The sequence below is a fragment of the Aristolochia californica genome, unplaced genomic scaffold, assembly GCF_029961685.1.
Source record: "Aristolochia californica isolate CCGP_79_NKW_82.1479 unplaced genomic scaffold, dmAriCali1.0.hap1 SCAF_5, whole genome shotgun sequence".
Lineage (NCBI taxonomy): Eukaryota > Viridiplantae > Streptophyta > Magnoliopsida > Piperales > Aristolochiaceae > Aristolochia > Aristolochia californica.
This window is the reverse complement of record NW_027182214.1, coordinates 43,590,629-43,611,355: the sequence shown is the minus strand read 5'-3', so window position 1 is coordinate 43,611,355 and position 20,727 is coordinate 43,590,629. Positions and strand designations below refer to the sequence as shown.

Genomic DNA, 20,727 nt, shown 5'->3' with positions numbered 1-20,727 from the left:
TTGTTTTATATATGCTCTTGTTTTAAAGGGGAATCGATCAAAGGAGAGCCACACCACCAACCCATCGTCATTTCAATCATCTTTTAGCAACTACGACGACGAGATAACAGGGAAAAGTATCAATTTATTTCAAATTTCCAGTACCAAAGAGAAGTTCCAGTAAATAAATTCTTCTCCATGAGTATTAATTCACCCAGTTAGAACCAGTTTTCAATGCTAATGCATAAATGGTTCCTACACGTTATTGTCGACAGAGAGTGCAACACACTCAATTACATGTATAAAGAGCTCAATTTGCTTACTTGTACATTATATGTACACATTTCCTTCTCTGGTGCTAACCTGATGGGGATAAAACTCGATCACGATCCCGATCTTGATCTGTTTACTGGCTCACAACTGTGAAATCAGCGGAGATTCGACCCTCGCATGAAGTCCATCGAACAGTTTGGAGACCGACTCACAAGAGACTGGCCGCTTGCAGATGACTGAGACATATGGAGAGGTGGGCTTTGATGGCCACCAAATTGATTCATGGAGACCCCTTGGGAGAAAAAAGGCGCTGCAGACTGCTGCTGGCCTCTGTTGAAGTTGTTAATCGGTGGGAGTTGGCCGGTTGCAATTTTCAACCTCTGCACTTCATCTCTCAGAGCCTCGTTCAAAGCTGAAGGATGGCATACGAGACATGTTATGTTACAGGTCCATGAAATATTTTTCAGTAATTGACCAAAAGACGGAAAAAACAGAAAAACAAAAGGTCTGCTTTAGCTTCTGTAAACAGATAATAGAAAATAGAGGATGAGATTGTTGATCGTATCCTCCCAGACAACCCCAGACAGCAGCAACCAGATCCATGGTTCCACTTGGTTCTTGTGGTAGATCCTGACCTGTAATTTGCAACTTCTCAATGAACTTAATATACTGAAAGTACGATTTGACAATAATTTTCTGGCCAGTATACAGAGGTAAACAGGTTTTTCCTATGAATAGTCCAGGTGGTTTCAGCTGTTTCAGTAGGAACCATCACATTATTCTTGCTTAAGAGTCCTCAGACTAGCTAAAAAAGCTTCAATTATAACTGAACAATTGTGTTGAACCATGACAGTCAAGAGTATTCTCATCTCTGTAGATTGCTAATCATTTTTTAGTATGTGGGGAATCTCTGCCCATCTCCCCTTCCCCCCAAGGCTTGTCGCATTGCTTCATTCCACCCTTTATGCTATATTTTTATTTTCTAATAAAAAAATTCTTTTTTTTTCCAATAATCTTTGTGCTAGCAGCACCAGAATAATATAATGCAAACAGCTCTATGGCTCTCTTCTCCCCTAGAATTCGATTCTCATATCAGGTAAAGCGGTTATCTCTCTCTTCAGTCATTGCCAGGTATCACATGCTATGTCTATATCTGACAACCTACCATCACGAAGTTGCGCTTGCTGCTCCATAGCTTGCAATCGTAGTTTGAGCTCCTTGTTTTCTGATGTCAACCCATTGGTATCTCTCTGCAGAAACATAAGAAATGTGTATGTATGTCACACAAAAAAAATCGAAAGAAGCTTGATGCATACGGTACGAATCTTCAAGTCACTATACCAGTAGACTGATCTATACAATATCCTGCACACCCATGTCAAAAGAACATAAGCCATAATATGAAATATCACAGCCGTCTCCGTATGTTGTGGCCTTGTCAACCTGAGTAATTACATTAAAATAAAAAAGATAGTCTGAACTTGCAAATGAAATTTTATTGAAAAGAAATACCATCCTCCTAACCCTTCCACTGATTTTCTCTTTCCTTTTTCTTTTGATTGACAACCTAATACTGAATAGACAGCAGAAGATTGTAATACATCCTCTAGGAGATGATCTAGTCACCATCTAACTTGGGTGGGAGGGGAAACAGACTTCCTTCTCTCATCATGTGTTATCTGTTAAGAATTCTTCTCACTTTGAAACTGAAATAAAATTGACACATTTCTCAAAGAAAACATATAAATTAACAAAATTTGACATATACAACCTTAACACACGAGCCAAGTTGGTTTTTGGAGCTAAAGAGCTAAAAACTCAATAAATTCAGAAAAAAGCCACATACTTAGAATCCTTCATCCTTCTAGCAGAAAATATTGAGCAGGTCAGGTTTCTTAGAGGGTGTTGACATAGCACATGACTTTCCACCTTGAATAATCAAAGCAGAATTATCATAGCCTATGATCAATTAAAACCTCACTCCAGCAAATCACAGACAGCGGAAAAGAAAAAGAAAATAGAAAAGGAGGATAGAGAAAAAAATCTAATTTGAGCTGAAGAGTTTTCATTTTTTCTGCATAATGCGTGGATTTGAATTCAAGTTTGACAGGTACATACAGTACCTGCATGCAAGTTTTTGCAATCAATGTAAAGAAGGAAAAAACAAAAAAAAGATGTCATAAATAAAGAAAGACATTGTAATTGCCACACTTTTATGGGGCACCCGAGAAACAAAAGATGGGATGTGCATTCCTATGTAGAAATATTATATCACTGGAAACTGAAAATCAAACTCCCCAGTAAGATGCCAAAAGCATGAATCTCCTATTGATGTGATTGGATCCTACCGAAGAATCATCAATTGCTATCATACGTTGTTTCATAAAAAAGGAATTTTTATCACCATTATTTAATGCAAAGCATTAAGAATGCAGAAAATGTGAAGATAAAAATAGACAAATTCAACCACAGATGTTGCCTGCTAGTTATGACGTTTAAAGACAGCACGGACAAATGTCCTTCACATATATTTCTTTTCCTTTGAAAAGAATATAACCAATTGAATGACAATAGAACCAGAGACAGAAGTTTCCACCAGCTTTTTAGGGTTCAGTTGTCACAATATTTGCATTATATCCAGAGACAAACCACAGAGCAAGATCACACACGCACACGAGAGAGAGAGAGAGAGAGAGAGAGAAAGCGGTGAATGGATGAACATACTGTTAAATTTCATACCAGTCAAGTCTTCTCAGACAATTATTGGACTCCAAAAGGTTCTTTTGCCTTCTCACCAACCACAGGGACCACACAGAAAATCATGCACCAGCACGAAAACCCCAAAAGATGAAATACTAAAATTCAACATTTATTGTTGCAAAATTTAAACCAGAAGATAAGTTCACGGATCTCATTTTACACAAAGAATAATTTTTACTCTAAAATTCCACTATTGACGTATGAGCTTCTCGCTTTCACCAACAGCTCTGAATAAGAACTCGAGATTCATAAGAAAACAGATCATTATCTCTACTGGAACTTAGTGAATGAAACTGACAAAGAAGGCTCATGTTTCCAAATCAAAACGTTTATAAATAAATTGGTGATTCTCACAAAGCAAACATCTCAAGTTCAAAGAAAAAAAAAGTGAACGTCTCCTATATAGACAGTTCATTTGACATTCTAAACTAGTAAAGCAATATAAATGACTATATTAGAACAACAAACAACTAGTTCATGACAAGAAAAGATTAGAAAAGTAAAGGTCGTTTCTTGAGAGTATGAATAGACATGGAAATAATTCCAAAGAGATTCAAACGGATACAGCCATCTCATAATTGATACCTGTAGGAGTGTGAGCTGTGCAGAGAGAGTGGTTGCCTCCGTTTGAAGCGTCTGAACCTTCTTCTCCAGCTCACCAGTGTATCGAATTTTCCTCTCTTTTGATCGTGCTGCTGATTGCCTATTTGCAAGAATCCTGAAAACGGAAAGAGAAGTCAAATCAAGTACTCAATTCGACACAACCACAAAAACTTTATTCAAACAGCTTAATCCAACAGGTTCTTCAACATCGGAAGAACCAAATAAGCTAGCTTCCTCGCTTTCCTGCGACAATAAAGAAGAAACTACGACCCAAAAATAAATAGAACAGTCGAAAGAGAACCTACTAAGAGCAATATTTTAACGGAACAAGTTCTCGACTAAAAGAAACAAAACTCAACAGTAACAAAATCAAAATCTTTGAGATGAATTTGTAATCAAATAGAACGCAATCAAGGTATGGACTAAGAAATATAATATCAACTGCACTATATTGGGAGAGAAGTAGATACCTTTTAGCTCTCTTGGGGTCGATCAGTGTCAGTTCTATGGACTAAGAAATATAATATCAACTGCACTATATTGGGAGAGAAGTAGATACCTTTTAGCTCTCTTGGGGTCGATCAGTGCCAGTTCAGCAAGCTTCTCAGTTGTCATCGCCTTCTTCGTATACTCCATGCCAGTCTCTACTTCCAAAGACGAAGTTGACCCGTCCATGGAATTACTGTGACGATGCATCCTCTTCTCAGGACCCGTCTTCCCAGCCTGCTTCTCGGCCTCTCCGCTCCCGGCGGCCGGCGGCTGAAATCCCAACCCATCAAAAAACGCGGCATCGACCGATAAGCTCCTGAAATGGGAACCGCCAGCAGGGATCTTAGGCTTCTCCACGGAAGCCTCGTTCGATTCATCCGACTTAGCTGGGAGAACACCCGACACCGCCGAGTTGGATTCAGGTTCCGACATGTTCAAGGCCTGGAGATCGATTTGGGTGAGGGAGAAGTCGGTGTCAGTGTCAGCGTCGAAGAGGAGGTCATTGTCGTCGTCGGGGAGGCGGAAGAAGGTGTCCGAGTGCGCCCGGCGGTGGGAGCCCCTCTTCGGCGGCGTCTCCGACATCTCGTCGATGTCCTTCCTCGTCGGAAACGGACCAAAGTACAATTTTCCGGCGTTGAATTCCGGCTCCATCTTCCCGGTCTCCCTCAGTGACTGAACAAGCACGATGCCAGACAGAGAGAGAGAGAGCAGCAACGACGGGAGTTGGTTTAGGTAAGCCTCACCGCCAGGTTCCACGACACCCCGACTCAAGGGCGCTCCTTCTCTTCAACCCTGTGGGGCCCACAAAGTGAAAACCATTTGGGATTTTCACTTCCTCACCCCCACCGTACTTCACACGAACCTGTAAATCCAAAACAGAACCCTCCATCTTCCACGTGTAACCCACATGTGGGGCCTCTATTTTGGTAAAAAAACGTGAACACGTGTACAGTGATCGGATCGTGAAACGAGCCACAAAAGGATATCGCCCGTATCCATTATTCTGTTTTCGGCAAGAAAGCTGTAAAATTTCAGTTACGCTAATTTTTCATTTATTTCCAAATATAAATCCAAAAGCTATAAATGAAAGGGGCCAAATTAATTAACAGACCGTAATTAATTCGACCTTTCGAAGGCGTCTATTCGTGTTACCAGTATCATCACGTATCGGATGATACGACATCATACCGGACACTGACTCGTGGGAAGGAGGAGGAGGTCCAAAGTGTTAATAATTAGATTGAGGGAGGTAGTTGTTGATAATTTAACTCTGGTGGACTAAAATAATATTTTTGTAAAAAGATATGAGGTAAGGTAAAACAAGATTAAAATCAATCCTGATGTAATGTCGATAGAATTGAAAATCCAATCTAATCGCAAGGTAGTAGATTTGAAAGGTGAGGTGTTAGCTTATAACTTAGTGGTCCAAGATGGTGATAAAGTAGTGACAAAGACAATCACTTGTTCTTGTTAAATTAGAAGATTTAGCTTTCTTTCCCAAAGTCTTCCAAAAATTTTGTGTAATCTCTCTTTAACCACCCTATATTTTCTTTCTTTAATTTGTTCGCTATCACTTTTACTAAGTACACATATACAGGGAGAGTCACCTCACCTTATCCGGAAGATGTCACATGTCACACTATGTCTTTATTATTTATTATTAATATATTTTCAGTTAGATTCTTTCAATTTTCACTTTTTTTTTTTTTTCCGCGATTCCACCTGGTTACTGTCGACAAGAAACCCTCCTTCGTCACAACAGAAAACAAAAAGAAGAAAAGAGAGAGAAAGCAAAAGAAGGGCGTCACTATCGATTAGGCATTGATTGGACAGTGACGCAGAGTCCCCAAGGAAGAGGAACGATGAACATTGCACACGTCCATAGTCAATAGAGGTGGAAAGGGAAAGAACGGACAGAAGGGGTGATGAAGGACCTCGTCAGTCATCTTCTCACCGAGCAGATTTTTGGAACATTACGGGACAGTAATACCGTCATCAATAATGAAGAAGGTGTTGAAAGAAAATTTTACCATGGAGCATGGACCATAACTTATCCAAAAGAAGCAAAGTTATTTTTCAGGGGAGCTTCTTTCTGCTTCTATCGTGGAATTCAATCTTTCATACCCGTTGTAGTTTGTTGATGAAACAGTTTTCAGCCTCATCCCATTTTGGCGGATTACAATCCAATGGAATGAAATGCGAGATTGATTCACGAGGACATTTAAGGGAAAACTTCGAGAATGGATTCGATGGCGACGATGGGGGAGATCTTGTACCGGCTATAGCCAGCGAGCTTGAAGAGCTTCTCCCACTCTGCTTTGCTTCTCTCCTTGCCACCCACTGTTACCAGCATGTCCATCTCCATGCCCAATCGAGCACCAGTGAACTCGTAAGTTGACTCGACGTCCATCACAATATCCACTATCACCAGCTTCCCCTTTTCTGGTATCGCCCCCTTGCATTTCTTCAAAATCTTCACGCAATCTTCGTCGCCCCAGTCGTGCAATACAGACTGAAATACAGGCAGACCATAGAAAAAATTTCAAAAAACGAACTTGCCAAGTAAATGTTTGGTTTTAAACCGGACAAAACAATGAACATGACATTGACGTTTGGATTATTTTAATGTCAAAAAAATCGAATAGCAGGCGGACGCCATTTTTTACCAACCGCGGCGGAGCTGCAGAGATGAGAAAAGGAGGGAAAAATAGATGGATGGGCAGCTCACCTCCATGAAGACGACGTCTGTCTTTGGCACTTCAGCTAACATGTCCCCTTTAATGCGCTCCACCCCGGGGTACTCCGGGGCAGTAGCGATGACATGGGGGTAGGTCGAATACGGCGCACTTGACACTCGGGAAGGCCTTAGCAATGGCTCGGGCGGCTACCCCAGTGCTGCCGCCGACATCTACAAGGGAGCACACCCCATTAAGGATCCCATCGCTCTTCAACCCCTTGACCAGAGCCTCTGTCACCATGCTAGTATGGCTCATCATGGCGTCGCTCAGCAGCTGGTTAGCTTTCGAATCCACCCCGTGACATTTTTCCCACGGAGTCGTCTTCCCCTCAACCGCCGCGCTCAGAAAATACCATGCATCCATCTCGTAATACTGCAGCATAGCAAAGGAGGCCAGACTCTTATCTTCCCCCTTGAGAATCAGCTTCGACGTGGCAGTCAGAGCGTATTTCCCGTCCTCCCCCACGACCTGGAAGAGCTTCATGTGGACCAGGTAACGCATAACCCGGTACAAACGATCCAAATCAATGGAAGGAATGGGAATCGCGGCTGCTAGTTCCGGCCGACTCATGGGTGCGCCATGGCGTCATGGAGACCCAACTCAATCGCGCATTTCAGCGTCATGGAGTCGACTAAGCCATAGATGTGTTTCCACACCAGAGCTTGAGCATTCTTCTCTGCCTCCATTCCTGCAAATCGCCCAACCGGAAAAACTGATCGGTGAGGGAGGATAGCGGTTGAGGCTACATTTATAAAAAAAAAAAAAAATCAGCGTAGAACGACATCCAAGTAAATACATCAAACTTTAATGAAGAGGGTTGTTATTTTTAACTTTTTTTCTGTTCTTCGAATCTACTTTCCAAGCGAATGGGCGAGCGTGGACAGTCAGTTGAGACAGGAGAGTGACGGAATAGGAATATTTTTCCAAGAAAGTGTCTGCCGCGGCTGGGGCTGTTTGGCTTCATAGGGGACTGCGTTTGAGAAGCACAGAATTTAGCAAGCTCCGTTAAGAGTCCCACGTGCGAGCGGAGCCATTGACCGAGCCCAGGTGCAAATACTTTGTTTCTTATGAAAACCATGTGATCACGAATGATCAACGGCTATCTCAGCTGTCCGATCACCGATCAATGGTTATTCAGTTGACGGCTCGTTATCTCAGCAATCTTAGATTTTTATAAAACCCTATAAACTTCAAATTCCTAGACACCCACCTTCGAATCGGATTTGGCTGATAAAACTAGATGGCGATGCACGTTGGTAGCCGCGGAGGGCTACTGCGATGTATGAGTACATATTGCTTCTGCAATAGGCCACCAAACTGATAAAACATGTTCACAGTTCCTAACAAGAGGACATAAGCTTGAGAGCCTTTGTTTTCAATGAGAGAGTAACAGCTTCTCCTTCGTCAAACGCGATAAACCACCTAAGAGACTGACAGATCCACATGTTCGCCATACACAACAATTGAGAATGAGAAAATATCACATATATTTCACTAACACTGCACATTGTTATCCAAGACAAGGCAGGGTAACATAACTTCAGGAAAAAGGGGGAAAAATGGACCGACTCAAGCTCGACAAAATACAATACCCACCTCAGCACAATTGGCAAGTTACATTACGCTAAAGGGATCCTCAGCAGTATCCTAAGGAGAGACACAATGTCACTTTCATCCCCCTTCCCCCCCTCTAGAGAAACACCAAACTACAAACACGCCAGATTTTTCCTCGGCCAACAATCTATATTACTATTCCTGTAAATGGCCAAGAACCCTCAGCTACTTCAACCGACAACACCAATTGTCATGCAAGTATCACCAGACACGAAGGGCCCTCTCAAAGGAATGAAAACCTTCCTATCTTCCAAGTTAGGAAAAGAGAATCAAAAGTTGAGCACTCACGCAGTTGCCGCTCTTGAAAATCTGGCAAATCCTTGTGAAGCGCCTCCTCAGATTCATGGAGAACAAAGAGTAGGTGAAGAAAAGGAAGTTAACAGCTCACGAATCCACCATCTCATCTTGTAACTCACTGGGTGCAATTAGCCCGGGAATTGTAAGCATTCTCTGGCGCTCCCTCTCCCTCTGTGCTGCAGCTTCTTCTGCATATAGATCTTTATTATCCTGTCAAAGTGAATTACAAAGTTAACCAATGTACACCTCCTAATAGCATTCCTAGCAACCTCAGGCATCACATTCTACAAGAGAATAAAATATTGAACTAATTTAGTTCCATTCCGCTTCAATGATGAAAGTTTACAACCTGGTAAAATGAGGACAGACCCGGAAGCCAGAAATCTGACCACAAAGGATATTCAGACACTTACCTGCACTGAGAATTCTTTTGACTGAACAAGGAAATCACGGATGTGGTTCTTGAAAGTTGATATATCATTTCTTGATTCAAACAAGCCATCAACAAATTGAGACACCTGGATCCCAATGTATGAAATTGTTAGAAAGTAACCAAACCCCCCCCCAAAAAAAAGGCCACAGAGTAACGTACGTACTACATGGATAAAAAAGATAAATGTTCCTAGTCCTACCTCTGTGATCGCCATGTTTGGAAATGATGACCCCAGAAGTTCTATAGTGAAGTTACGAACGAATGCAGCATTGTTTGGATAAGGAAGAGAAACACTAGAAACATCCCACAGGGGCTCCGTCAATTTACCAGAGTCAACCTGACAATGTATAAAAGCTCAATCCTACAGAATATCTGTAAAAATATTAGAATAAGAAAATAACAGCAGAGAAAAGTGCAATACCAAACGAAACAAGTGCTGCAAAACTAATACGTGCAGCTTGAACCCAGGCTTGTGAAATGTGTCCGTCAAAACAGCAAAAATTTCACGTACAATATTGATGAAGTACGTCCTGTGGAACTGGTTGCAAAACTCTGACGCCTGCAGAAAAAAAAAAGACGGTAAACATAACAGCACACAAGACTCAAAAACAAAAAGACATCTCTCACCTCAAAGTTCTTCAGCATCTCCAATAAAAGGTTGAGGCCCGTCTCTGCAATGTTTCTTTCGGTATGCCGGAATGCCCAAGTGATAGAGTCCATAACTAACTTCAGTTGCTGAGGACAAGCAAGAATGATAAAGTAGAACATGAATAGCTTAGTTAAAGACAACTAAACTGAAAATGGCTAGCATAAAGAGAAGTATTTCACTTATAAGAGCTGACAGAAATTTTACTAACCGTACTGGAAAGGTGAATCAAAGCACGGAAGCAATGAGTAGCAATGGCACGCAACAAAGAAAAAAATTTGAGGCGGTGCTCAGGATAATCTTCAAAATTCTTAGTAATCATCTGCCAAGGAAAGGTGAAATGTGTTCACTGTTAGCTGAAAATTGGGGCTTAACAATACAAATATCGACCAAACAAACTGTCAAATCCTCACTTCAAGCGTGCACTCAAAAACAGCTTCAAATATGCGAGGGACATCCTCCATCATTACAACCTTGTACCTACACAAACCAAATTTAGAGGTAAGGAATTCTAATAAACAGACCTGTTAATTAAATTCGTATAAAGTGGCTTAAACTCTTTGTTAAACAAAAGAGAGTAATAGAATCCAAACATACTTGTTTATGATTGTAGCAAAAAGTGATAAAACTTCAGATTCTCTGGCATCAGTTACATTCCTCAAGTAGTCCCCAAGAACAGAATCCATCATCGGTGGCACAAACTGTTTCCCAATGTGGGGTTGGTCTTCAGCTTTATCCACAAATGTTTCAATTAACTTGAGAGTCTCCCGTTTAACAGATCTGAATCAGAATATATCAACTTAAACACTGTTTGAACAATTTCAATGCATTATTCTCATAATGCATCAATAACTAATGTATGCTGTAAATGAACTTGAACCTCAGAAGCTTTTGGCTTACCTAAGAAGTTTCACATATGATGACTTAGATGCAAAAGGACCTCCTTCTGCTATACTATTTGATACAAGCTCACTGTACATTCTGTTCCATCCATTGCATTCCATGCAAAATGCAACTCATTAGAGATGCCAAAGAAAATACAATGAAAAATAGGTTGATTACTTTCTCTTGAACCCAGACATACCTGTAGACATTAAGCATGTCCAAGAAGATCAAACTAATTTGAGGCAAGAAAAATGTTCCAAGTGAACTGGTAACGCTTGTGTTAGTCTGAAAGTTGAAAATTCAAAGTCACAAGGCAATAGATACAATCCCCAAACATGAAACTGAAATTGATACAAGACAAGAAAAAAAAAACACTTCGCCTCATTTACCTGCAATATGTTCAGTACAGTTCTGATCACATCTTGATCCTTGAGAAAATCAACACTTTGACGAGCTTGCCCTATAATCTCTGCCCATCTCTGCATCATCAAAGTATGTCATCAGCTAATATTATTTCTTAATACTGAGAAATTTTCAAAAAATACTGAAAAAAAACAAAAAATGGATATTTAAATAAAACTATCAAGATTGAAGTGTCCATTACAGAGAGAACCAAAAAGCAATGACCTGATTTGGAAGTTCCATTAATCGTTGCAGATACTCATCCCTCTTCTTAGGATCAGATTCTGCTTGAATCATTTGACCAACCTAAAAATGATCAGAAATGTTAAACACACCACAACAAAGAGTGCCTGAATTCCTCAATATACACAAACAAATAGTATGCATGAATTCCTTCAACTCAAATGTTATCAGCATACCGACTCATAGAAAGTATGGATCTGGTGGGGCTCTAGATCTGCAACAGTAACATGAAGGCCAGATAAAAGCTCAGAAACAAATGGCTCATTTTCACCCACCTGCAAATTCCAAGAAGAAAATTAAACAAATAAAACCACATCTAATTTCGGTAATTTAAAAATAATTGAGCTTGCACAGCTAGAAAGAAAACAAAACAAAAAACAATTACCTGTACAATGACAAATTTACGCTTGCATTTCTGAACAATTTTTAAGAAGGTATCACATGCCATATCCTGAGAAATGAGGATGAGGTCATTCTGTTAGCATGCATTTCACAAAAAAAATTACTAGCCAAATTATTCACATATTGAAATATGTAACAGGTTACCTGCACCCCTGGATGTATTTCATGCATGAACTCAAATAACTTATTCACAACAGTTTTCAGAAACTTCCAGTGGGCCCTCAAAAATTTAGGGTATTGCCCCACAACATACCTGACAGTTCACCTAACACAGTGAATAGAGTGACAAAAAAAATATTTTCTAAACAAACCAAGAACAAACTTCAGTATCCCTCACATAATGTTACTGGCAATCACAGCTTTGTTATCCTTGCCCTTCGTTATTTCACATAGGTTTAGCAGGTCACGGATGACAAGCACCAGAAACCTGTTTTCCTGCAAGGTAAAAAGTCAAAGAATTTTAAGAAAAAAAAAATAACAATAAACCTGACAAAGCATTTTCCCTATAAATTTACCACAAATTGCTTAACCGAGTAATTTTTTATAATCAGAAAATATTGATCACTTAAAAGATTAAGAAAGTATCATTAATTGCAAGAAATGGAAAAGTTCTCTAGATTTACAACAAACAAAAAATACCAAGTCTAACATGTAAGCAACATATAAAGACACAAAATAGTCAGTCAGTGAGAATACATCTGACCAGAAAGTGTGGCCTCATAACTGACTTCCCAAGTGACCATTTTACAACAGAAACAACTACTGCTAACAAGAAACTATAAGAAGCGTACAAATGCCATAAAAATACCTGCTCCTCTTGCATAGACCCAGATATAGATCCAATTGCCCAACACAGAGTGTTCAAATTGTTCCATGTCCAATCTTCTCCATTCAGTTGTTTGCTCAATTTGGCCAACATCTAAGTTACATAACACACAATAATTGAATCACTGTGTTTTAACTTTTAACGGAAAGATATATGTACATTTTGACAAGGAGAAATTTGAAAAACCACAAAAATGAAATTTAACACTGCCATTACAGACAAGCATGTTGTGCAGGAACAGAAAAATAAGAGGATAATAGTGCACAGACCTGCTTTTCTGTATCCTCATGATCAAGGTGCGACAAGTATATCAGTGTTTCCCTCATGATCTGTAATTAATGAAGTGAGTAAAAAAGACCTCCAAAACACAAGATCATGTGACAAGGATGCTAACAGAAAAGAGATTATTCAAGCAAAGGCTATTTTGGAGTCAGTCTACTTTAGGATCTCCACAAGTGGTCAACAGTGTTAAATCTTCCCAAAGCAACACATTGCAAGCTTGTGACCAGATAAATGATCCCATTTGGCTGCGTGCCAACAGATCAATTGTTCAAAATTTTTTGCTCTATGAAAATAAAGCAAGTGAACTTTTCCTGATTTAGTAGCATCGATCTCATCCCATAGGAAGCACCAAAAGAAGAAATGGATTAATAACAAAGCGAAAAAGCAGAAACACTCGCCGATATCAGTCATGGTTTTCAACTTGTACAACAATTAAAACTTGCTGTCTCTGAAGACAAGTGTTCCTTTAATAAAAGATATGCCTGACAGCAATACACACCTTATATTGCACAAGGACATCGTTATCCTTCATAGTTTCACGAACAATGTTGCCGTTCTCATCCTCCACTATCAAAACCTCCTCAGGCTTAGCCATACGACAAATCATGAGCATCCTTAATTTTGATAATGGACCAGCATAGAGTTGCCTCCTTTGAGTAAGTTGTGAACCAAGACCATCAACCATACTAGAAAGCAGAGGAGCCTGCAGTTTCGTTGATCAGGTTTGCTAGCATCAATAGATGATGTCAAGCATTAAATGCACTGGTGCATGAAAAATGTCATCAATAAAATGCTACCCTGAGGGTACGGAGTTCTACTACAGATTTCCAATTTTTGCAAAAGAAAAAGGAGTAAACCACAACATGAGAAACACAAACTAAATACCTATCAAACAAAATGATATTATTTGGAAAATATGCTTCATCACCAGCTTTGACATTCAAAAGGTTTTTTAAGGGTTCAATACATATTTCACATCCAAAAAGCTAAAACCCTATTACCTGAAGAACCTCCGTTTGATTGGAGTGCAATACAAACATGTACATACCAATACTGCTAATCAGATAAGACACTAAAACAAGGCTACTCTGGTAATGTTACGGCTATTTTTTAGTATTACCTTTCATGTTTATTAGTAAATGATAGAGGATAAAAAGTAGGTTCATGTGGGTAGTCCCACTAAAATGTTGATGAGAAGATATATTAGCTTCACAATAGCTTATTTCAGTTTCATTCCCTCATTTGGGTTCTGTTTGGCGTTCACACTTAGATATAAATTACTAAAAAATAACTTTCTAAACTTCCTTTCTTATTTTAAGAATATTTGAATATCCAATCAAAATTCCGACAGGTACCAACAATAATTTGGATGTCTAAAAAATTCCAAACACGCTAGCTATCAAAGCAACAAAATTCCAATCTCGATCCAGACATCTGAAGATCCATATAGAATTGGAGTGTCCCTTGTTATGAGGGATTGGTAAAGCTTTGCAGCATATAATAAGAGCACTCTGATTCATATGCAAGCCCTTAATAGCCATGCTCATTCCCAAGTCAACAGTTGCTGGTAGAAAAGGCTACTCGAGATTTAGAGGGAAATAAAATGCAGAGTAAGTGAATTGATTTTTTACAACTTTCCACATATATTCAGATCATGACTATGAGTTTTCAATATAGATGCATGCTGGTAAAATTTGGAAAAGAAATTACAGATAGTCATATACCATACCTGAAGGCCCATCATGTTTACAGTGACTGCTGGATTGTCTAAGTTGTGGTGAGCCTCAAACAATTCAAGAACAGATGAATTCCAATAGTCCAGGCAAACCTGCCACCCATTCAATAAAGAAGACACAAGTTTAAAAACAAGATGATTCGAAAAGGCCAATAAGAAAAAAGAAGAGACTGAGAAAGGACACAGAAAACAATGTTTGTACCTTAAAAACTTCGGTATCATCAACATAAGAAATGCTAATAAGATATTCAAGACCCAAAAGAAGTGCAGCTCTATTCTCTGCAACGGCTTCAAGTACTCGAATGTGATTCTGCAAAAGGAGATAACAACATAAATAAAAAAATTCAACAATAACATTCATTATATGTTTCAATAATGCCAAGCAGGTATCAACTTGCATCCAATCTCATACATAAGTCAATCATCTCTATAAGTACAACCAATGCTCATACAAGCAAAGGAACATCAAATCCTATTATTCGTATGCACAATTAGATCTCACCTAATGCCATTGTAAAAAGAATTAATTCAATCAGCTGGACGATATTTTGATCACAGATAGCCACTTACTTTGAAAAATGAGGTGAAGAAAAGAGCCAAGTTCTGGATAAATGCCTGCAAGGAAAACCAAGAAGCAAGAAGGTAAGGCAAAAAATAAAAGATATGAAGCAGTTGCAGAGACAAGCACCTAAAGCAGGAAAGGACTCTAAAACCAAAAGAAAGCTCACTTGCTCTTCACTGGTACTATTGGCATAGGCATCTGGAATGTTTGTTCCTGGTGGGAGAATGCCCTGCAGAAGATAGACCTCTCAGCACACTTTTTTTAACAAAGATGAAAAACAAAATGGATAAAACATGAAAAATTAGCAAGATACAAAATTAAATATACAACAACAACTCATAGAATTTTTCTTCTTTGGTGAGAAAAGACATCTAATAACAATAAGAAATATTTTTTGAAATAAAAAATATAAATATAAATTGCCCAAATAGATAAAACACATTATAATAACGCACCTGCAGAAGATTAGACCTCTCAGCACTAAAACAAGAAGCAGCACAACTTTTTTTTAACAAAGATGCAAAACAAACTGAATAAAACACGAAAAATTAACAAAATACAAAATTAAATAATCGACAACAACTGATAGAATTTTTCTTCTTTGGTGAGAAAAGACATCTAATAACAATAAGAAATATTTTTTGAAATAAAAATATAAATATAAAATGCCCAAATAGATAAAAACACATTATAATAATGCACCTGTAACTGAACAATGAAAATTGAATACATCTTTACGAACTGCAAGTCATAGTAATCACCAAACGACAGAGCTGCAACCTGTCATATGCACACAATCAGACAACAATAAAAAGAGGTAACAATATTTCACTAACCAGTTGTCAGGAAAATTCTGACCTCCGTTAAACACTGGAGTGTAAGATTCCTGTATGCTGCCACTGGAAAGAACTTCAAGAGGGTTTCTAACTGCAAAAAAATGAAAAACATTTGTAAGACTAATGCTCCAAGTCACCTCGGTGAGAAGACAATCAGTTGCGGTTAATAGACCACAACTACATTCTGTATTGATATCTGATAAATGAACAAACCAGTGGAGATTCAAATATATAGCCAAGAGGGATCCATGACAAGAAAGCGTGCAATGTAGCAAGGGTTGCCCGTATAAGTTCAGTCCTCTGGGATGCAGATAGTACATATAAGCACAACTCATGAATGAGCTGAAATTCACTGTAAACACAATAATATCTTGATAAGAGAGATACTCTACGAACTAAGTAGAGGTTAAGATCAAACCAGATATCTTGAACAACCATGCATAAGACACAAAATAATTCAAAAAGATTTACTCTACAAACTAAATAGTGATTAAGATCAGAAAAGATAGTTTAAACAACCATGCATGAGACACAAAAAAAATCGAAAAGATTGCTACAGCAAGCATCAAATGCATTTTCAATATTCCAAGTTAGTTGACTAGGTTTTATTTTACCAAAAACAGTCTCAAAGACATCAAAACTTCACACTAGACCGAAAAGGATCATATACTAATCTGTCCCCTGACCTGTTCAGTGACTGTTTCAGTTGTTTGATCTTCTGTTGCGTCATCTCCCCTCTTGAAAAATCAAAAACCTCTTCACTGAGGAGCTGGATTAAGAGTCCAAGTAAATACCAAGGATAATCTTCTAGTGAAAAGAAGAGCATCACTATTCACAAACAACAGAGAAACTAAATTGATATTTAAAAACAAAAGAAAACTGTGCAGCAGGATGACACCTTCAGTATCGCCATGCAATTCTCACAGATTGTCTCACTGCTCTTTGCAGCCGAAACAAGATCAGGAATAAATGTCCTCCATCTGGCTGGCCATTCATGTTTCAGGACCTGTAATTTCCAAAAGCAAAACAGACATGGCAAAATGAAAAGTTCAAGCAACCGCATGCCAAAAAAAGGCTATTCTAGAGAAAATCATAAAAACAAGATAAGGTTGCAGTAGGGCTGGACCAATTAGCTACACTATCAAAACATTTTTTTCCCAGAGAAACAAAAAAATCCAATACATGCCTGAACCAATATTATGTTGAGTTTGTTGACATACAGCCGCTCTCTTCTGAAAGAAGCTTCATTACTTGAAAGCTTTAAAAATAAAAGGATCAGTACAGTCGCTTCATCACCAAAACCATAATGAGTAGCAAATAAATCTTGAAAGCAGAAAAAGAGAGAAAGAGAGAGATCATAATGCATACTTGCACAATAACATCTGAAATGTAGTTCTTAATTCCATCCCTTTGCTCAATTGGCAATGCATTCCATCTGTACTTGATGACACCTTCGAGGACCTGGATAACATCCATCCAAATTGAATAAAAGTCAGATTCATAATCTTTTGAAAGAAAAATAACTTATTCTAATAAAAAAAAAGGTTCGGCATCATGATCTATACGAATAAGAACTAGACTTCTTGCATCAATAAGTACAACACATTGTACCAGAAAAAATTAGATTATTCTAAGAAAAAAATGTTGCAAACAAATATAATGCTTAATATGTAATGATTTCATTCACATTGATATGAAAAAGAAAGCTTGCATCAGACGCTAAGCAGTACATAACAAGTTATGCCTAATGAGTGATACAAAAACTGCTTCACAGCAGGTACTGAATGTGATTTTTTTTTTAAAAAAAAAAAGCTCCACAGATTTACACTGTTTCCATCTGTATACCAGTATCCTTTATGTCCACCATCATCTACCACAATAATAATAATAATAATACCTCCTTGAAATTAAGAGAAGACTTCTATTAATACAGCTTAACATTCACATATATTTTCTACAAAGAGAAAGACTGAATTGTCTGTCTCCATCAACTCTTTTTAGCACGACAGTCTCATTAGTGAGGCAGGTAAGCCACACTAGAAGAGCATTCATTTTACACTATGAAGGATAACCTGGTTGAGGACAACTACCACAATGATGATTGCAAAAAGTGCCTGTTAGCAGCAGGAACCACAGTTCCTGAAGAATAACAAATTAGCAGCTGCTTTCAATTTTCGATACTTATAGAAGGCACACTCAATCAGTATAGATAAAGCTAAAACGCCCAGGTGACCTGCATATTCTTTATATATAAAACTATACAATCATTAACTCAACGGGAGATTCTGATGCCATTAACAAGCAATCACATAAAGACACTACCGCCAGAAAAAGATGAGAATTAGAAATCAAAAACAGATCGTCGTGAATCAAACTTAATAAAACTCAGATAGTCAATCCAACATTCAGGTTGGTGTATAGAAAGATTAGCATTGTAACAGAGGGGACATATGTTCAAATAGAAAAACCAGTGGTGTATAGGAAGATTAGCATGGTGACAGATGCTATGGTAACAGAAATACATGGATGTGACACCTCAAGTTAAAAACTAGTATATTTCACATGAAAGTTCAGCTTGTAGTGATTTTTCTTTGTTCCTTTTTTTTCTAAAGCTCAAGCTTTGCTTTTCACTTTAATCATCAAAGACAATTGCTCAGACCACATAGCCAATTCACTGAGGAGACTTTCAGGCTCATCAATAAGGTGCCACTCTATGTTCCATAGTATGATCAAGCTGAACTAATAAAATCATATTATTCAGATATGCAACATGACTGCGAGAGGGTCTTGAATCTATGCTTCTCATGAAACATATCCAAACATTTGAAAACGATGCACATAAGATAAGATTACACACACAAAACAGCTAGTCCCAGCATCTAAAGATCATAACAGTAATAGTAATAATCCACCAAAATGATCTAAGATATCTGATTTATATCAAGGTGAAAAATATCATCTATATATCAATGGTGACTAGTACATCAGCGAGCTGTATATCTTAACAGGAATACGAAAACTGACCTGGAGTGCAAAAAATTTAGTATTCAGATTTTGCGAGTTCTGAAGAATATGGACTACTTGTAGCCATGTATCTGGGTTGGTTTGCAACTCTCGCAATATGGCATCTGCAGCGGCTCTCTGTCAAAATGTAGGAAAATATTGAACCAAAAGGGTGCACACAAAAGTTACATCCAAGACATTTTGTAAGAAATAAGTGCAACGGCCAGAGGTGACTCTCTAGATAAAGAATTAAATAACGCCCCTTCTTCGAATATCTTATAATCACTTAAAAAATCATACTAAAAATAACAACAGAAGTGCAGTAAACGAAGACTCAAAAAGGAACAACCACAACAAAAAAAGATTTAGAATTGCGGTACTGGAAGTTACGGAAAGTTGTAATATAGCTGAAACAGTCCATCGCTTCCGTTTCTCTTCTCACATGAATTTTTTTATGAATGACGAACTTGTTCTCTCAGTAGCCAGATGCAACAAGTTTAAAAAAAAAAAAAAAATGAAACAAACGAACCATAGTTAAGAGGAAATTTGCATTGTGCAAGTTGAGGATTGCATCTCGGGTCCACTTGAAGAAGGTGTAAACCGAGAGCTTCAAATAACAACAGAGGGGACAAAAGTATAATAAAAAGGTCACCATCTGTTTCCAGCACAGTGAAGTGGCAGTAAATTCATAACTAAAAATAGCAAAAATACGATTAAAATGAAACAAAGAAAAGAAAAGATATACTACCAGCCTCTCAACATTCCTAATTAGCAAACATAACCCCCAAACCAATCACAGACAGGAAAATGAGCTGTGCAAGAAAGGAAACGCCAGCACAACCATGAGAAACTAATAAATTTCAGAGATGACAAATTCCCAAATAAAAGAGCAACACATTAAAGAAATAAACCCCATAAACGGAACCACATCTAACCTCCTCCTTAGATCCAGTTCCATAAAACGCGGTAACGGTGGCATCAAGGAGCAGGACATCGATCGGCTGACTCAAGTCTTTAAGTTTCTCCGCCGCCATGGGCCGAAGTAGGGCTTCCCTCCCTGCAAATCAAGCTCTAACAAAAGCACAAAACCCTAAAAATGCAGACGAGGACCGCAGCAGCTAAGCGACCAATTGGCCACGACACGACGAGCAAAACCTGTCGCGAAAACCCTAATCGGAGGGGTTTTGTCTTTTAAGGTTCAAAACCGCTGAAGACGACTTTGAAGCAGTTTTTCCCCCCTTCCCTCTCTTCGCTAGTGACTGCGAGTGCATTGAAATCTCCGAGCCCTCGAATTTAGATTAGAGGAAACACACGGGATTAACAGTCATGCGGAATAGTTTAAATTACGGAACCGCCACTGGCTTCGCAGAGTAGGGAACGCGCTGGAAGGCCTTCCTCTGGGGAAATCTGTGTAGATTGGAAAAACAGGCGTTAGTGGAGGGCAGAAAAACCGGGAAGCGAGGATTGTCGATTGTGTTGGTAAAATTCACTCTGCTTCAGTAAAACGCTTTCGTGGAAGGAAGACAACCCTGTGAGTTGGTAATAATTTCAAAAATGCCACTACTCGCCGGCCTGTTTTAACTACTGCGTGCGTGTGCTCACGTAAGAATCACGGGATAATGTACGAGGAATCAGAGTTTATTTAAACGGTTAATTTGATTAATTAAAAGCACAGGTTTAAGATGTCAACGCTATTATATAGTTCCATTATGAATGATG

General features: G+C 38.6%; 2 protein-coding genes and 1 pseudogene across 3 annotated transcripts; all 3 read right to left on the bottom strand.

The window, feature by feature from the left end:
• Nucleotides 1-115: 115 nt before the first annotated feature.
• Nucleotides 116-4,831, bottom strand: LOC137966004 (transcription factor VIP1-like). Of its 2 annotated transcripts, none has more exons than XM_068812438.1 (4): nucleotides 4,175-4,831; nucleotides 3,598-3,730; nucleotides 1,418-1,502; nucleotides 116-664 (listed from the first exon to the last, which is right to left on the bottom strand). In XM_068812438.1, the coding sequence occupies exons 1-4, from the start codon at nucleotides 4,753-4,755 to the stop codon at nucleotides 408-410; spliced, it is 1,056 nt and encodes a 351-aa protein (XP_068668539.1). In that variant the 5' UTR covers nucleotides 4,756-4,831; the 3' UTR covers nucleotides 116-407. The 2 variants fall into 2 exon arrangements, with proteins under 2 accessions (XP_068668539.1, XP_068668540.1); XM_068812439.1 differs by having other exon boundaries at nucleotides 591-887.
• Nucleotides 4,832-6,201: 1,370 nt separating this feature from the next.
• Nucleotides 6,202-7,528, bottom strand: LOC137966734 ((RS)-norcoclaurine 6-O-methyltransferase-like; annotated as a pseudogene).
• A 777-nt stretch (nucleotides 7,529-8,305) lies between these two features.
• On the bottom strand, nucleotides 8,306-20,256 carry LOC137965570 (protein EXPORTIN 1A-like). The gene is made up of 32 exons (XM_068811837.1): nucleotides 19,944-20,256; nucleotides 19,030-19,146; nucleotides 17,374-17,466; nucleotides 17,192-17,263; nucleotides 16,904-17,011; nucleotides 16,692-16,774; nucleotides 16,219-16,357; nucleotides 16,028-16,096; nucleotides 15,872-15,949; nucleotides 15,336-15,398; nucleotides 15,178-15,222; nucleotides 14,810-14,917; nucleotides 14,602-14,700; nucleotides 13,372-13,575; nucleotides 12,860-12,919; nucleotides 12,573-12,683; nucleotides 12,102-12,199; nucleotides 11,909-12,017; nucleotides 11,748-11,813; nucleotides 11,539-11,637; nucleotides 11,345-11,425; nucleotides 11,107-11,196; nucleotides 10,917-11,002; nucleotides 10,733-10,813; nucleotides 10,430-10,612; nucleotides 10,246-10,312; nucleotides 10,044-10,154; nucleotides 9,814-9,921; nucleotides 9,608-9,745; nucleotides 9,386-9,523; nucleotides 9,167-9,271; nucleotides 8,306-8,963 (listed from the first exon to the last, which is right to left on the bottom strand). The coding sequence occupies exons 1-32, from the start codon at nucleotides 20,040-20,042 to the stop codon at nucleotides 8,841-8,843; spliced, it is 3,231 nt and encodes a 1,076-aa protein (XP_068667938.1). The 5' UTR covers nucleotides 20,043-20,256; the 3' UTR covers nucleotides 8,306-8,840.
• Nucleotides 20,257-20,727: the final 471 nt, after the last annotated feature.

Coding starts and splice junctions, on each gene's coding strand:
- LOC137966004 (XM_068812438.1), bottom strand. CDS start 4,755: ATGGAGCCGGAATTCAACGCCGGAAAATTGTACTTTGGTCCGTTTCCG. Junction 1,503..3,597: donor CACAGCTCACACTCCTACAG/GTATCAATTATG, acceptor ATGTTTCTGCAG/AGAGATACCAATGGGTTGAC. Junction 665..1,417: donor GCAAGCGCAACTTCGTGATG/GTAGGTTGTCAG, acceptor GCCATCCTTCAG/CTTTGAACGAGGCTCTGAGA.
- LOC137965570 (XM_068811837.1), bottom strand. CDS start 20,042: ATGGCGGCGGAGAAACTTAAAGACTTGAGTCAGCCGATCGATGTCCTG. Junction 16,097..16,218: donor ATATATTTGAATCTCCACTG/GTTTGTTCATTT, acceptor ATTTTTTTGCAG/TTAGAAACCCTCTTGAAGTT. Junction 9,746..9,813: donor AGATGCTGAAGAACTTTGAG/GTGAGAGATGTC, acceptor TTTTTTCTGCAG/GCGTCAGAGTTTTGCAACCA.